Genomic DNA, 18,396 nt, shown 5'->3' on the forward strand with positions numbered 1-18,396 from the left:
ATAAGGCCCATATCTTTTGCCGGGGGTGCGTGGAACCCCTTCCGGTGACCCAATAAGAACCCGGTGCATCCCGAAACACTTCCGGTGTCCGAATACCATCGTCCTATATATCAATCTTTACCTCTCAACCATTTCGAGACTCCTCGTCATGTCGGTAATCTCATCCGGGACTCCGAACAATATTAGGTCACCAAATCACATAACTCATATAATACAAATCGTCATCAAACGTTAAGCGTGCGGACCCTACGGGTTCGAGAACAATGTAGACATGACCGAGAGACCTCTCCGGTCAATAACCAACAACGGAACTGCAATTAGTTGACCGTATAATTAGATCGACGCGTGCTTTTACAAATGTGTTACGCAGTGGCGCGTTGGCTAGAGCTCGCGCACGACAGCGGCCTGGCTCAAGGTCGGATCCCGGCGGCCACGCGCACGTGGGTATTTTTTGGTACATTTTTCTGTCTGGCAAGAACTTCTTTTGCCAAACGAGGGATGTACATGTGATTAAATAAAAAGTAATGTATTTTTTTCGCAAAAGAACATGCGACATCAGCCCCCGATAGGCGGGCCCCAATCGTTATATACACCGTCAATATGCTGTTATACATGGTTTAGACAATTTTAGAACAAACTGGCTCAAACATGATACTGTCATGTAAAAATTACGGAAAGTGGTATCAATCTGCACACATTGCCCGAGTTGTAGTACCTTCGTGCACTTAACTCCGAAAATCGGTCATGCTGCTTGATCTAAAAAAAGCTAGGTGACTAGAGGAGAGATCACTAGAAAAGGGAAGACTTCATCACGTCACTACCGATCACTGTCGCACGTTGATGATGGTTGCCACCCGATGCGCCACCTAGATGCCGTTGCCAGCAATGGCCCAATCTGGCACACAGTTGAGCCAGATTCGACCGTGGCAACCTAAGCTGGCAAAGGTGAGGAGAGGAGTGTCGCCCTCCCATAGCATCCCACGAGACCGAGCCACATACCAGATCATCGTGACTTGGTAGTAAATCATTGGCATGAAGGTTGATACCATGAAGGCTCATAGCTCATCCTTGGGGCTGCGGCCATGCAGTGGCAGTGACAGAGGTTAGTTGTGTAGTCAGCTGGCCACACAACATTTTGGCAAGACTAGCAAGATGCTCGTGCGTTGCACGTAACATCAAGATACATTTGTATGAGTAATTTATCTTATGAGAGAAAAGAATAAACCAGAGAAGGCCTTATTTGCAAATGTGGAGAGGTGTGTGGATATCTTTTTGCAAAATTGCCATAGTTTCCTTCATATCTGTCAGATATAAATCGAACGACCTATATTGCAGGATGGCAGGCACACCATCATCCCCAACTCTGTTTTTTATAAGAGTAGAGACATGTAGTATAGGTTTGTAGAAGTCAAGCAAGAAATGTACAAGTTCCATACAAGTATATGTATTTGACATCATAACTTTAAATTGACATCACAACTTTGAACACCTAGCTTCATTATTAACAAAGCAGACCCCTCCCTCACCATGGAGGGCGACGACAAAATAGCGATGGTATTCTTGACCCTTGGACTCATGTGTGATCCACCGGCCAACCACTTCCAACACCCTCATACACACCTTCATGGGAGCGCGCAATCGACGTGATGACTCGTAGTAAGTGAGGCAATGACTGTTGGGGAACGTTGCATGGTAAACAAAAAATTTCCTATGCTCACCAAGATCAATCTAGGATATGACCATCTACGAGAGGAGAGATTGGATCTACATACCCTTTTAGATCGCTAAGTGGAAGCGTTAAGAAACGCGGTTGATGTAGTCGAACGTCTTCGAGATCCAATCAAGATCCGTCCCGCGAACTCCCGATCTAGTGCCGAACGGACGGCACCTCCACGTTCAACACACATACGGCTTGATGATGCCTTCACCACCTCGATCCAGCGAGCGATGGTGAAGTAGTAGCTCGAGTCCTCCGGCAACACAAAGGTGTGGTGGCGTTGGTGGTGGCGGAATCTCAGTAGAGCTTCGCTAAGCACTACGGAGAGAAAGGCTACGAGGAAGAGGAGGGGCAGCACTTGGGAGTGTATGGGTTCTCAAGGGAGTTTTGGTCACTTTGGATCCATCCACTACGGAGAGAAAGGCTACGAGGAAGAGGAGGGGCAGCACTTGGGAGGGCAGCCGCTCCCTTGAACCCATACTCAGTTTCTTCAAACGATGGAAGGCTCAAAATCAAAGTATGCACTATGGTAAGCCTTCGAAGGAGTTGGTCGTAAGCTAACCATATGCATGTCACCTTCGATAAACATCAAGTCAGGCAAAACCTCCTTCGGGAGCCTTTGTTGAAAAATGAAATAGTAACATATATAGTTTGCAATGTAGTTTACTTAAGAATAATGTATGCAATGAAGTTACCATCAAGCATTTTATGGACTAGTGGCACGTATCTAGTAAAATTTTGGCTGATAGAGTGATTGGTTTTAAAGGCCTCAACATATTCTATGAATGAGACAAGATAACCTTTCTCCTCACAATTAAGCTCGGAGTCATAGCTGTAGTATGTGCTGTCTACAACCTTCTGAGTATTTCTTGAAGACGGGAAATAAGCTGACAATTATAAATAAATAAGTTTAGTGCCGACGAACACCAAATATTTTTAAATTAACAATATAAATTACTTAGCTTAAAAAATTAGTTTGACAAACTCACATCTAGGCAAAACTGGAGGCATATCCACATCCACCCAAATTTCGATATTATCATCATCTTCATAATCTTGGAATGAATATGAAATCTTATTTGCATACCCTCCTCAAGTCCATATGCCTTGCAAAGAGCTTCCCAATTAGAGCAACCAAAATGGGAGTGATTGACCGCATTGTACAGCTTAACCAGAAACTCATAACCATGCTTAGTTCTTAAATGAGCCCTCCTCGCCTCCATATTCTCAAAGTCTTCAAAACCAAGCTTCTCCAATACATATAGAATGGCATGGGATGTACTAATCGAATTGAAAAAAATCCAGAAATTATACGTTGAACAAAAGAAGCACAAGTGATGATATTAATTACGATGAAATGCTTGCCGTTGCGTACTGTACAAACATCAAAGGTCTCTTCCAGCTTCACGGTGAAAAACCTATCATTTTGCAAGTGAGGAAACCTGTCGCACAAACCCCGGTCATCGTAGCAGTACCCTCACTCCGGGGTCCCATCATCATCAAGTCAGGCACAACCTCCTTCGGGAGCCCTAGTTCTACCCTAAATTTTCTTACTACAAACTTCTATTACTAAATTTAATAACAAAAATTTTCAATTATTAAAATTTCAAAAACAGAGGGAGGTGGAGGGGGTAGGAATGAAGGGAGGGGTGAGTGAGGGAGGAAGGGAGGAGGAGGACAGATGTGGCAGGGAGGGAGGTGGGAGGGAGGAGGCGGGAGTGAGGAGGTAGAGGGAGGTGGAAGGAGGGAGGCAGGGAGGTGGAAAGGAGGAGGGATGGTAGAACTACCTCGGTGGAGGAGGAGCAGGGAGCATCGGTGGCGGCGGGCGACAACGGTGGTCGTGGAGGGCCGAACGTCGGCGGCGGCGGACAACGGAGTGCGGGGGAGAGTCAGAGTGGAGTGGAGAGGGGGAAAGTGAGGGGCGGCCGGTGGAGAAGATATGATGTCTTTAGAAGTAGCGTTGTAGCAGTAGCGCCCTTTCTTCTTGCCGCACTACTGCTATGCCGACAGCAGTAGCACCTTCTGAGAAAACGCACTACTGCTAAGGCTAAGCATGTACCGAGAGGGCCCAGAGATACCTCTCTGATACCCAGAGAGACAAATCCTAATCTCGATCTATGCCAACCCAACAAAACACCTTCAGATATACCTGTAGAGCATCTTTATAGTCACCCATTTATGTTGTGACATTTGATAGCACACAATGTATTCTTTCGGTATTCGGGAGTTGCATAATCTCATAGTCAAAGGAACATGTATAAGTCATGAACAAAGCAATAGCAATAAAACTTAACAATCATTATGCTAAGCTAACGGATGGGTCTTGTCCACCACATCATTCTCCTAATGATGTGATCCCATTCATCAAATGACAACACATGTCTATGGTTAGGAAACTTAACCATCTTTGATTAACGAGCTAGTCTAGTAGAGGCTTTACTAGGGACACTGTATTGTCTATGTATCCACACATGTACCAAGTTTCCGGTTAATACAATTCTATCATGAATAATAAATATTATCATGATATAGGAAATATAAATAACAACTTTATTATTTCCTATAGGGCATATTTCCTTCAGTCTCCCACTTGCACTAGAGTCAATAATCTAGATTACAATGTGATGATTCTAACACCCATGGAGTCTTTGTGCCAGTCATGTTTTGCTCGTGGAAGAGGCTTAGTTAATGAGTCTGCCACACTCAGATCTGTATGTATTTTGCAAATCTATATGTCTCCCTCCTTGACTTGAGCACGAGTGGAGTTGAAGCGTCTCTTGATGTGTTTGGTTCTTTTGTGAAATCTGGATTCCTTCGCCAAGGCTATTGCTCCAGTATTGTCACAAAAGATTTTCATTGGACCCGATGCACTAGGTATTACACCTAGATGGGATATGAACTCCTTCATCTAGAGTCCTTCTTTCGCTGCTTCCGAAGCAGCTATGTACTCTGCTTCACACGTAGATCCTGCCACGACGCTTTGCTTGGAACTGCACCAACTGACAGCTCCACCATTCAATATAAATATGTATCCGGTTTGTGACTTAGAGTCATCCGGATCAGTGTCAAAGCTAGCATTGACGTAACCATTTACAATGAGCTCTTTGTCACCTCCATAAACGAGAAACATATCCTTAGTCCTTTTCAGGTACTTCAGGATGTTCTTGACTGATGTCTAGTGATCCACCCCTGGATTACTTTGGTACCTCCCTCCTATACTTATAGCAAGGCACACATAAGGTCTCGTACACAGCATTGCATACATGATAGAACCTGTGGCTGAAGCACAGGGAATGACTTTCATTTGACTTATCCATTTTGAACTTCTTCAAAATATTATCAAGGCATGTGCTTTGTGAAAGTCCAATTAAGTGTCTTGATCTATCTCTATAGATCTTGATGCCCAATATATAAGCAGCTTCAATGAGGTCTTTCATTGAAAAACTCTTATTCAAATATCCTTTTATGCTATCCAGAAGTTCTATATCATTTCCAATCAATAATATGTCATCCACATATAATATTAGAAATGCTACAGAGCTCCCACTCACTTTCTTCTAAATAAAGGCTTCTCCAAAAGTCTATATAAAACCATATGCTTTGATCACCTCATCAAAGCGTATATTCCAACTCCGAGAGGCTTGCACCAGTCCATAAATGGATCGCTGGAGCTTGCACACTTTGTCAGCACCTTTAGGATTGACAAAACCTTCTGGTTGAATAATATACAACTCTTCTTTAAGATATCCATTGAGGAATGCAGTTTTGACATCCATTTGCCAGATTTCATAATCATAAAATGCGGAAATTGCTAACATGATTCGGACAGACTTAAGCATCGCTACAGGTGAGAAGGTCTCATCGTAGTCAACTCCTTGAACTTGTCGAAAACCTTTTGCGACAAGTCGAGCTTTGTAGACAGTAACATTACCATCAGCGTCAGTCTTCTTCTTGAAGATCCATTTATTCTCTATGGCTTGCCGATCATCGGGCAAATCCACCAAAGTCCGTACTTTGTTCTCATACATGGATCCCATCTCAGATTTCATGGCCACAAGCCATTTTGCGGAATCTGGTCTGACCATCGTTTCTTCATAGTTCTTAGGTTCGTCATGGTCTATTAACATGACTTCCAGAACAGGATTACCGTACCACTCTGGTGCGGAACATGCTCTGATTGACCTACGAGGTTTGGTTGTAACTTGATCTGAAGTTTCATGATCATTATCATTATCTTCCTCACTAATTGGTGTAGGCATCACTGGAACTGAATTCTGCGATGAACTACTTTCCAATTCAAGAGAAGGTACAATTACCTCATCAAGTTCTACTTTCCTCCCACTCACTTATTTCGAGAGAAGCTCCTTCTCTAGAAAGGATCCATTCTTAGCAACAAAGATCTTACCTTCGGATCTGCGATACAAGGTGTACCCAACAGTCTCTTTTGGGTATCCTATGAAGACGCACTTTTCCGATTTGGGTTCGAGCTTATCAGGCTGAAGCTTTTTCGCAACCCCAAACTTTAAGAAACGACAGCTTAGGTTTCTTGCCAAACCACAGTTCATACGGTGTCGCCTCAATAGATTTAGATGGTGCCCTATTTAAAGTGAATGCACCTGTCTCTAATGCATAACCCCAAAATGATAGTGATAAATCGGTAAGAGACAGCATAGATCGCACCATATCTAATAAAGTACAATTACGACGTTCGGACACACCATTACGCTGTGGTGTTCCAGATGGCGTGAGTTGTGAAACTATTCCACATTGTTTTAAATGAAGGCCAAACTCGTAACTCAAATATTCACCTCCACGATCAGATCGTAGAAACTTTATTTTCTTGTTATGATGATTCTCCACTTCACTCTGAAATTCTTTGAACTTTTCAAATATTTCAGACTTATGTTTCATTAAGTAGATATACCGATATCTGCTCAAATCATCTACGATGGTCAGAAAATAACGATACCCACTGCGACCCTCAACACTCATTGGATCACATACATCGGTATGTATTATTTCCAATAAGTCAGTAGCTCGCTCTATTGTTCCGGAGAACGGAGTTTTAGTCATCTTGCCCATGAGGCATGGTTAGCAAGCATCAAATGATTCATAATCAAGTGATTCCTAAAGTCCATATGCATGGAGTTTCTTCATGCGCTTTACACCAATATGACCTAAACGGCAGTGCCACAAATATGTTGCACTATCATTATCAAGTATCAACTTTGCATGTTTTGGCATCAATATTATGAATATGTGTATCACCACAACCGAGAGTCGTCAAAAATAGACCACTCTTTAAGGGTGCATGACCATAAAATATATTACTCATATAAATAGAACAACCATTATTCTCTGATTTAAATGAATAACCGTCTCGCATTAAACAAGATCCAGATATAATGGTCATGCTCAACGCTGGCACCAAATAACAATTATTCTGGTCTAAAACTAATCTCGAAGGTAGATGTAGAGGTAGCGTGCCGACAGCGATCACATCGACCTTGGAACCATTCCCAACACGCATCGTCACCTCGTCCTTAGCCAATCTTCGTTTAATCTATAGCCCCTGTTTCGAGTTACAAATATGAGCAACCGAACCGCTATCAAATACCTAGGCACTACTACGAGCACTAGTAAGCTACACATCAATAACATGTATATCAAATATACCTTTGTTCACTTTGCCATCCTTATTATCCTCCAAATGCTTGGGGCAGTTCCGCTTCCGGTGACTAATCCCTTTGCAGTAGTAGCACTTAGTTTCAGGCTTAGGTCCAGACTTGAGCTTCTTCCCGGGAGTGGCAACTTGCTTGCCATTCTTCTTGAATTTCCCCTTCTTTCCTTTGCCCTTTTTCTTGAAACTAGTGGTCTTGTTAACCATTAGCACTTGATGCTCCTTCTTGACTTCTACCTCCGTAGCTTTCAGCATTGCGAAGAGCTCGGGAATAGTCTTCTCCATCCCTTGCATATTATAGTTCATCACGAAGCTTTTATAGCTTGGTGGCAGTGATTAAAGAACTCTGTTAATAACACTATCATCCGGAAGATTAACTCCCAACTGAGTCACGTGGTTATGGTACCCAGACATTCTGAGTATGTGTTCACTGACAGAACTGTTCTCCTCCATCTTGCAGCTATAGAACTCGTTGTAGACTTCATATCTCTCAACTCGGGCATTTGTTTGAAATATTAACTTCAACTCCTGGAACATCTCGTATGCTCCATGACGTTCAAAACGTCTTTGAAGTCCCGATTCTAAGTCGTAGAGCATGGCACACTGAACTATCGAGTAGTCATCAGATCGATCTTGCTAGACGTTCATAACATCAGCATCTGCTCCTGTAGCAGGCTTTTCACCTAGCGGTGCATGAAGGACATAATTCTTCTGTGCAGCAATGAGGATAATCCTCAAGTTACAGACCCAGTCCACGTTGTTGCTGCCATCATCTTTCAACTTAGCTTTATCTAGGAACGCATTAAAATTCAAAGGAACGGTAGCACGGGCCATTGATCTACAACATAGGTATGCAAAACCTATCAGTACTAAGTTCATGATGAATTAAAGTTCAATTAATCAAATTACTTAAGAACTCCCACTTAGATAGACATCCCTCGAGTCATCCAAATGATCATGTGATCCAAATCAACTAAACCATGTCCGATCATCATGTGAGATGGAGTAGTTTTGAATGGTGAACATATCTATGTTGATCATATCTACCATATGATTCACGCTTGACCTTTTGGTCTCCAGTGTTCCGAGGCCATGTCTGTACATGCTAGTCTCGTCATGCTTAACCCGAGTATTCCGCATGTGCAAAACTGTCTTGCACCCGTTGTATGTGAACATAGAGCTTATCATACCTGATCATCATGTGGTGTCTCGGCACGAGGAACTTTCGCGACAGTGGGTACTCAGGGAGAACACATATACCTTGAAATTTTAGTGAGGGATCATCTTATAATGCTACCGCCGTACTAAGGAAAATAAGATGTATAAACGATAAACATCACATGCAATCAAAATATGTGACATGATATGGCCATCATCATCATGTGCCTTTGATCCCCATCTCCAAAGCACCGTCATGATCTCCATCGTCACAGGCTTGACACCTTGATCTCCATCATAGCATCGTGGTTGTCTCGCCAACTATTGGTTCTACAACTATCGCTAATGCATAGTGATAAAGTAAATCAATTACATGGCGTGCGCATCTCATACAATAAAGCAACAACCATAAGGCTCCTGCCAGTTGCCGATAACTTTTACAAAACATGATCATCTCATACAACAACATATATCACATGATGTCTTGACCATAACACATCACAACATGCCCTGCAAAACAAGTTAGACGTCCTCTACTTTGTTGTTACAAGTTTTACGTGGCTGCTATGGGCTTCTAGTAAGAACTGTTCTTACCAACGCCTCAAAACCACAATGATATTTCGTCATTTTTTTGTTTTAACCTTCAACAAGGACTGGCCGTAGTCAAATTCGATTCAACTAAAGTTGGAGAAACAGACAACCGCCAGCCACCTTTATGCAAAACTAGTTGCATGTCTGTCCGTGGAACCGGTGTCATGACCATGGTCATGTAAGGTTGGTCCGGGCTACTTCATCCAACAATACCGCCGAATCAAAATAAGACGTTTGTGGTAACCATTATGACTATCGTTGCCCACAACTCTTTGCGTTCGACTCGTGCATATCATCTACTCATAGACCTGGCTCTAATGCCACTGTTGGGGAACGTAGCATGCAATTTCAAAAAAACTCCCACGATCACGCAAGATCTATCTAGGTGATGCATAGCAATGAGAGGGGGAGAGTGTGTCCACGTACCCTCGTAGACTGAAAGCGGAAGTGTTAGTTTAACGCGTTTGATGTAGTCGAACGTCTTCTCAATTCAACCGATCAAGTACCGAACGTACGTCACCTCTGAGTTCAGCACACGTTCAGCTCGATGACGTCCCTCGAACTCTTGATCTAGCAAAGTGTCGAGGGAGAGTTTCGTCAGCATGACGGCGTGGTGACGGTGATGGGGAAGTGATCCACACAAGGATTCGCCTAAGCACTATGACAATATGACCGGAAGAGTAAACGGTGGAAGGGGGTACCGGACACGGATAAGAAACAATTGATGTGCTTTGGGGTGCCCCTTTCCCCCATATATAAAGGAGGAGAGGGAGGAGGCCGGCCCTAGGGGGCGCGCCAAGTGGGGGGAAACCGACTTGGACTCCTAGTCCTAGTTGCCCCCTTCCTTCTTTCGGAGGGGGAAAGGGGAAGGAGAGGGAGAGGGAGAGGGAGAAGGAAAGGGGGGTCGCGCCCCTCCCCTTGTCCAATTCGGACTGCCCATGGGGGCGCCACCCCTTGTGGGCAGCCCCCTCTCTCCCCTATGGCCCATGCTGGCACATTAATTACTTTCCTCGGGGGGTTCCCGTAACCTCCCGGTACTCCGATAAATATCTGAAACGCTCGGGAACCATTCCGATGTCCGAATACTATCGTCTAATATATCAATATTTACCTCTCGACCATTTCGAGACTCATCGTCATGTCCGTGATCTCATCCGGGACACTGAACAAACTTCGGTCACCAAAACACATAACTCATAATACAAATCGTCATCGAACGTCAAGCGTGCGGACCCTATGGTTTTGAGAACTATGTAGACATGACCGAGACACCTGTCTGGTCAATAACCAATAGTGGAACCTAGATGCTCATATTGGCCCCCACATATTCTATCAGAATCTTTATCGATCGAACCTTATGACAACATACGTTATTCCCTTTGTCATCGGTATGTTACTTGCCCGAGATTAGATCGTCGGTATCCACATACCTAGTTCAATCTCGTTACCAGCAAGTGTCTTTACTCGTTTCGTAATGCATCATTCCGTAACTAACTCATTAGTCACATTGCTTGCAAGGCTTATCATGATGTGCATTACCGAGAGGGCCCAGAGATACCTCTCAGATACTCGGAGTGACAAATCCTAATCTCGATCTATGCCTGCCCAACAAAACACCTTCGGAGATACCCGTAGAGCATCTTTATAATCACCCATTTACGTTGTGATGTTTGATAGCACACAAGGTATTCTTCCGGTATTCTGGAGTTGCATAATCTCATAGTCAAAGGAACATGTATAATTCATGAAGAAAGCAATAGCAATAAAACTTAACGATCATTTTGCTAAGTTAACGGATGGATCTTTTCCATCACATCATTCTCCTAATGATGTGATCCCGTTCATCAAATGACAACACATGTCTATAGTTAGGAAACTTAACCATCTTTGATTAACGAGCTAGTCGAGTAGAGGCTTTACTAGGGACATTGTTTTGTCTATGTATCCACACATGTATCAAGTTTACGGTTAATACAGTTCTAGCATGAATAATAAATATTTATCAAGATATAAGTAAATATAAATAACAACTTTATTATTGCCTCTAGGGCATATTTCCTTCACACACAAGGTACTCCTCCGGTGTCAGCGAGTTGCATGATCTCATGGTCATAGGAATGTATACTTGACATGCAGAAAACTATAGCAATAAACTTGACACGATCACATGCTACGTTTATAGTTTGTGTCTTGTCCATCACATCATTCTCCTAATGATGTGATACCGTTATAAAATGACAACTCATGTCTATGGTGAGGAAACCTTAACCATCTTTGATCAATGAGCTAGTCTAGTAGAGGCTCACTAGGGACACGTTGTTTTCTATGTATCGACACATGTATTTGAGTTTCCGATCAATACAATTCCAGCATGGATAATAAATGATTATCATGAATAGGGAAATATGATAATAACCAATTTATTATTGCCTCTAGGGCATATTTCCAACAATGAAAACTGGGTCCTTTCATCTCAGGGTCATATGCGATGTATCGGCCTACTCTGCTAACCAACGTTATCCATGATGAGGAAGCCATCGTGCCAGTGGAGGGCATACTGCCCGGGAGGCGCCAAGAAGGGTATGTATAGGGCGTCATAGTAGGGCGCATTGGAGGGGCTCAGTGGAGGGATCGGCACCAATGGTGTCGGGTTGTTGTTGGAGAATGGTGGTGCGAGTGAGAGAGTGTTGGGGAAGATGATTCTAGGTTTTTGAGCAAGACAAGGTTGTTTCCTCATGGGTTGCCTTTTCACTGCTACATAACATTTTTTTTCCAAAATTGCTCATTGCAAATGGGTTGGCCTGCCCGTGTGTAGAGTGATCACCACATACGTTCAGAAAAATACACACATAAGCTTTGTGGTTAACCGAATGTGCATCTTTGCAACGTGCAACACATCGCACATGGTTGCATGGTCTTAAGTGTATTTGATGTGATGCTCTCACATTGCACATGGTGGCATGGTCTTAACTGTGTGCAATGTGTTGCTCTCACATTGCAAACATTACATAAAAATGCTAGTTTGAAAATAAATCAATGCATTACCCATTGTTTCTATCAAACTAGAAAAGCACCATTACCCTTGCCCACTAGCATCAGTCCATTTTCCTTTTTGTCCTATTTATCGAGAGCGACGCCAAACTCCCCTTCCGTCCCAAGCCACCTTCACTTCATCCCCGTCCCTATCGCCTCCTGAGGCACATCCACCTCGTCTGCTCTCCATCACCGCCCGAGCCTAGCTCAATTACACCCCACCCCCGCCTTCGCCTGAGCCACCTCCACCTCCAACTGATCGATAGTGTCGCCCGAGCTTAGCTCCACCTCACCTCATCCCGCCACTGCCCGTCCCTAGTGCCACCTCACCCCATCATGACACCCACCCCACCCACCGATGTGGAGTCCACAACCAAATATGTGGAAGTTCTCTATAGCACATTCAACACGGCCGATTGCGTTATTGGGCGGTCATGTGCACTAAGGCATCAATGACAAGATCGGGCTATGGGTGTCCTGACTATTTGCAATGTGGGGTTTTCTCTATTGTTGATGAGTTTATATGTACTAGTGTTTTAGGTCTAGCATTATTCTAGTCCGTTGGGTAACAGGAACTGTTGGAGTCAGTTTACAGCAGAAACCACCAAAAATAAAAAGAGTTCTTTGAGTCGGTTTCTCCAAGAAAACAAACTTACAGAATTCTTTGATTTGGTTTCCCCTGAAACTGCCATAGGTGACCTTTATTGGTGTTAGCTGAAATTACTATGTTGAAAATTATCGCTATAGGACGACTCAAAAAGCATGATTAGTACTAGTCACTTGACTTTAATTAAGGGGTTCCGGAGTGGTGGGTGAATATGCTTTAGTAATTGGACCAAATATCGTTTTCTCCTATTAATGTAACTATGTCTCCCCTGTTATTGCAACATAATTGTGATGTTTGCACTCCGGTGAAATTATTAGCATAAAATAATTACATTGTGGTGTGAAACTGTAAAGGATGGAACTTCACTTTACATGGATCTACCCTTTTTTCATCTATAACTTAGTTCTACTTCTGACATAATTTTCTTCGAATAATTTTAAGATTGTTTGTTTGATAGAAATCTTGTTACCCAAAATTAAGTGATAATAATATCCTATTAAGAACTAATAAGGTTCTACAAATGCAATCCCTCACTAATCCAAGGAGTTCTTCATGTAGACGGGGTCCGAACCACAATTGTCGTTACAATATTTGAAAGACATCACAAACAACTTCTCTGATGTACTTGGTAAAGGTGGTTTTGGTGTGGTATACAAGGTAAGGTGAAAGCATACATGTTTTTGATTTTTTCAAATATATCTAACCATACTTGACATAGGCACCCATATCTATATTAATACGTGGCTTTGCACAGGGTGTGCTACAAAATGGGGAAATGGTTGCAGTGAAGAAGCCATTACAGGCAATGCAGGCCACACAAAAGCAATTTGAGAACGAGGTTAACCTTCTTATGAAATTAAAGCACCCAAATATAGTGCGCTTAGTTGGATACTGCTATGATACACAACATTTACGAATACCTCATGAAGGAAAATTTGTTTTCACTTGGAACACTGAAAGTTTGCTTTGCTTGGAATATGTGCCTAATGGAACTCTTGAAAACTACATTTCAGGTATGGCATTTAAATATGGGACATATCTTATTTGTCATCTTTCCTTTTCATTGCGGTTTCTGTGGTTTGATCATAATTCCTAAAAGTTGTGTTCTCATTAATGAAAAAGGGAAGGCACAATAGAATTGAAGTCCTTCAATATAGGGTATAGCAATAATACGTTAACTATATCTACAAAACATTCTTTTATTTACCAATGCAGATGCATCTTCTGGACTCGATTGGCACACACGCCGCAAAATAATTGAGGGGGTTTCCTATGGTGTACAATACCTTCACGAGAAATCTAATGGGGTCATAATTCACTTGGACCTAAAACCCGCCAACATATTGCTTGATGGAAATATGCTGCCTAAAATAACAGACTTTGGTCTGTCAAGATTGTACGATCAAACCCACACTATTCAGACTAAAGTTATTAGTGGAACACGGTAAGTGAACCACTTCTTGATAATCCAAGGACATGGTAAGCAACACATGATTTTTTTCCAGTTCTTTTAACCCTTCGCCTACTCATGTTACAATGCAGAGGTTACATGCCACCGGAATATGTGGAACGTGGCATAATCACACCGATGTCAGACATATTCAGTTTGGGTGTAATAATTATGGAAGTAGTAACGGGACATAGGGACTACCCATACGATATTAAAAAAGAGTCTGAGGACTTCATCGAGCTTGTAAGACGAACCATATTAAACTTTCCAGATGGAGGCTTCTTTTCATACAGACCATGTGAAGTTTTATTGTTGTAAGTAATTTTCCAGTTTGACTTCTGAACTCGCAGGAACTTCAAAAATGGAGAAATAGGCTCCAACAAGAACCAAGGTATACAACGCTAGAAATTGATTGCCATCAAATAGAAAGATGCATTCAGATAGGTCTAATCTGTGTGAATCCTGAGCGGTACAAAAGGCCTACAATGAAGACTATAATCGATATGCTTCAAGGATTGGGAAGTATGAATTACTATATCAACAATGAGGTAATGTCACCTGCATGTGACATACTCCAGAGAGTATGATATCCATTTTCCCTACACGAGCGAATACAAGGAAAAAAATCAATATTTATACCTATAAATTAAATAATACTAGAACTTCTTGCAGATACAGGTTTATACTGAAAGTAGTAACCTAGTCGCTAGAACTAAGCAATGTGCTTAATTCATGCTTCCTCTGTATCAGAATATAAGACGTTTTTTGACACTATCCTAGTGCCAAAAAGCATCTTATAACACTTTGTAACTTAAATTCCAGTCGAACAGAAATTTCTTCAATCTGTTATCTACAGTAACTAGATGCTCAGTACAGTTATTCTTCCTAACCTGCATCTGATCTTTTGAATGTAAAGCTTGGACGTTTTTTGTTGGATCTCATAAGCAAGTAGGTTTAGTGTGAATTTGCAGCATTTGTCTTTTATGACCAGGAGTACAGAAGAATTTTCTTAGAACAATAGTTGTACATATAAAATATTTGATGCACTTAAATTGCCAACTAGCATATCAACCTTCATTCTGCATTGTATAATAAGGAATGGCCTGTGTCTTCATTAGTTACTTGTTGGCAATAGCTAGATATGGCTCTACCTTGCATCTTCATTAGTTACTTGTTGTGCATAAAAAGTCCAATCTTGGACCCTGAACTTTGCCCAAGTTCACTTCTGGTTCTAATTAAAGCTATAAAACTGTCCAAAACATTACCTTGGACATAACTAGGAAATCTTCACTTTGAATCGCCGACTGTTTTTAAAGCCAATTTGGGTGCCTAGGCCTCCCGAGGAAGACTCCTATACAATTCTTGCGAGAGCTGGAGAAGCGTCTACTTCTAAGCCACCTATGCTCCGCCATCCTTTCTAAGTTTAGGGACCTAGCTAGGATATAGTATCACTATCAAACTGCTGACGATTCATCCAAAATACTGTTAAACAAGAATGAAGGCGCTTGGGTCTTGGCTGACATTGTCGTACTAGCAATATTTCTGTTATCCCCTCTGTTTTCCTATTCCACATCATCGACACCTCACCTTCCACTGTTGGTGATACTTGTAGCGACAATGTTCGTAAAACCAGCTCCACTTGGCGGCGCATGAGCTAAAATCTGCATTGATGTTAGCAGAGGGTCTAAAAACTTTAATGAGTTCAAGGCTTGTTTTGGAAGATTAAAAAGTTTCAGGACCAAAACTCGAACTTTGGGAAAAGTTCACTGTCCCAGTTAAGCTTTTATTCCTAGTTAATTCATCAGTGAACTCATGTGATGTTGCAGCAACTAAAGTTAAAGTGTTTTGGTACTTACTCCCTGTGGTCTTAATTTTGGTTATTTTAGACATATGTAAAGTCAAATCTTGAAACTTTGACTAACCAGCAAACTGGTCAATTCCAGTTATCTACACACGGCGTCTTCGAGGAGCCATAGTTTCATGAAGGAGACTGTCACAGTGGCGATTGGATCTGTGTCTTTTTGGGTATGCCCCTCTAAAGAGTGCCACATGTTTAATTATTCTATAAGGTGATCGAGCCATATATCTAACTTAAGGTGTCCTTAAAAGGCTTAAATGTTCCACAGGGCTTTGGATCTCTGTTTGTGCTCCTTGCAAGCAGTGTTTATGTTTGACTACCTACACAAGCTTTTGATTGTTTCGTCTCCGGTCCTAGTTCTGGCTAGTGTGAGTAATTCCAAAGGTTACCACGATAACGATGATGTGTAAATCCTGGACTTCAGATTAGTACCTTTGGTTCCAACAACACTACAACCAACAGTCGGAGTTGTTCCCTAGTAATGGTACTGCAATGATTTATGACTGTTTAAAACTTTGTATCTACCTTTACCTCCAGCAATCTTTCACTTTCGCTGCCAACCCTTCCCGCATGTGCAATCTAACAAAAAAAAGTCAAATTTTAACATGCTCCCTCTTGCCTCTTCTATTTACATGTGAGGTAAGAAGGTAAGAGTTAATCAGACTACTTATTAATGAGATTAACGGCTCAGATCTAATATATACTCTTACCTCTCATGTGAAAAGAAAAAGATAAGAGGGAGAATGTTAAAACTGCTGAAAAAATTATTTATCTCACAAATAGGTGCTTGCATTGCCTACTGGCAGATTCTACAGTTCTGAATCTATAAGAACTCGGGGATGAAAGAAGCCGTTGCTTTTGAACACTAGTCTCTGCGCGATGTGGATTGTCGAATTTGCATCGAATCTTAGCTCGAGCTCCGCCTGCATTGCAGAGACATGCATTTCGCGACGGCAAATTTTAACATGCTCCCTCTTACCCCGTCTTTTTACATGTGAGGTAAGAAGGTAAGAGTTAATCAGACGACTAATGAACGAAATCAACAGCTCAGATCTATTATATACTCTTACCTCTCATGTGAAAAGATGGGGCAAGAGGGAGCATGTTAAAACTACTCGTTCGCGACAGATAGGTGGTATCTCCAACGGTAATTAGTCAGAGCAAATCAGGACAAATAATACTCGACACTGTCAATAAAGAAGTCGAAGTCCAGCCAGCACTAAGTCGAATACAGACTGATGACTGCGTGATTCTCAACAGATGATACTGTCAGTACGCAAATTAACAACGCAGACCGTTAAACAGTACAGATCGACAGAATAATATTCATAGCAGTCTCACTACAGTTTAGTCGCAGTAGACTGGCGGAATTAGTCCCGCTGCCCACTTATCATCCGACAGAATTTCTGCGTACTAAACAGCCAGACGGAGACGGCAGTCGTCTCGTCAAAGTGAAGCGCGTCCACTTCGCCTTCCGTGGTGTTTCGACGAGGCCACTCTCTTGATCGCGCAGTCCACGACCACAAAGCGCCTGCCTAAATGGCTTGGCTCACACCGTGGTAACTCTGCCAAGGGAATACGTACTGCTAATTATAAATAAGCATATAAATCATGCGATTCTTCCGAGTCTGGACCTTGTGTCCTTGTGTGCACTGAAGGTTGGGTAGAGGCGGTCAGGCGGCTCCCATGGCGTTTTGGAGTGGGCTGGGCCCGACAACGAAAATATGCTGTAGGGCGTAGGGTTAGGTGCATCTCCTTATCTATCTATCCATTTCTGCATCGCGATTTATGCAAGCACTTTTGTCTTTTTTGTTTCTTCCGTATAAAACACAACATATGAACGAGAGCAGCGTTTTGGTGCTCACCTGCACCTGATATCGTAGACGTTCAATGTTGCTTGGGGATCAGGGAATATGTCATGGAAATCAGTGGCTTGGTGCGTTGGAAAAAAGAATACGAGCCATATACTGTAGGAAACAGTGAAGCGTTGTGGGTCTCTTTCGTAGGGCGCGTGGGCAATTCAAACTGGCGGTGTATCCTTCCGTCGGATGTGGATTCTGATCCGTGGCTTGGGAACATCTGTTATAACCTGAGCCTTGGTCCAGCCTATCAGCACACGGCGTTGGAGCTTACTGGAGCTGTGGCACACACATATGGACTAGCTGCGGATGAGGACGATAGCTCGGTTTGCTTTTGTGCGTCGGCGCGGTCTAAGGCTATGAGCTTGGTTGTTGGAGATGGCGGCGGGCGGAATGGAGTTCTTGCTGGACCCCGTCGACAGGTTAGCTATGGCCTTTGTGAT

At 42.5% G+C, this 18,396-nt stretch overlaps 1 protein-coding gene across 1 annotated transcript in view; it reads left to right on the top strand.

The window, feature by feature from the left end:
- Positions 1–16,504, top strand: part of LOC123184272 (receptor like protein kinase S.2) — a 31,602-nt gene extending 15,098 nt beyond the window's left edge. The window contains exons 11-16 of the mRNA XM_044596421.1: positions 13,345–13,443; positions 13,541–13,799; positions 14,002–14,230; positions 14,329–14,479; positions 14,587–14,784; positions 16,180–16,504. Coding sequence (XP_044452356.1) covers positions 13,345–13,443; positions 13,541–13,799; positions 14,002–14,230; positions 14,329–14,479; positions 14,587–14,784; positions 16,180–16,212 — 969 coding nt within the window. The 3' untranslated portion in view covers positions 16,213–16,504. The remainder of the gene's footprint in view (positions 1–13,344; positions 13,444–13,540; positions 13,800–14,001; positions 14,231–14,328; positions 14,480–14,586; positions 14,785–16,179) is intronic.
- Positions 16,505–18,396: the final 1,892 nt, after the last annotated feature.

The sequence above is a fragment of the Triticum aestivum genome, chromosome 2A (assembly GCF_018294505.1).
Source record: "Triticum aestivum cultivar Chinese Spring chromosome 2A, IWGSC CS RefSeq v2.1, whole genome shotgun sequence".
Taxonomy (NCBI): domain Eukaryota; kingdom Viridiplantae; phylum Streptophyta; class Magnoliopsida; order Poales; family Poaceae; genus Triticum; species Triticum aestivum.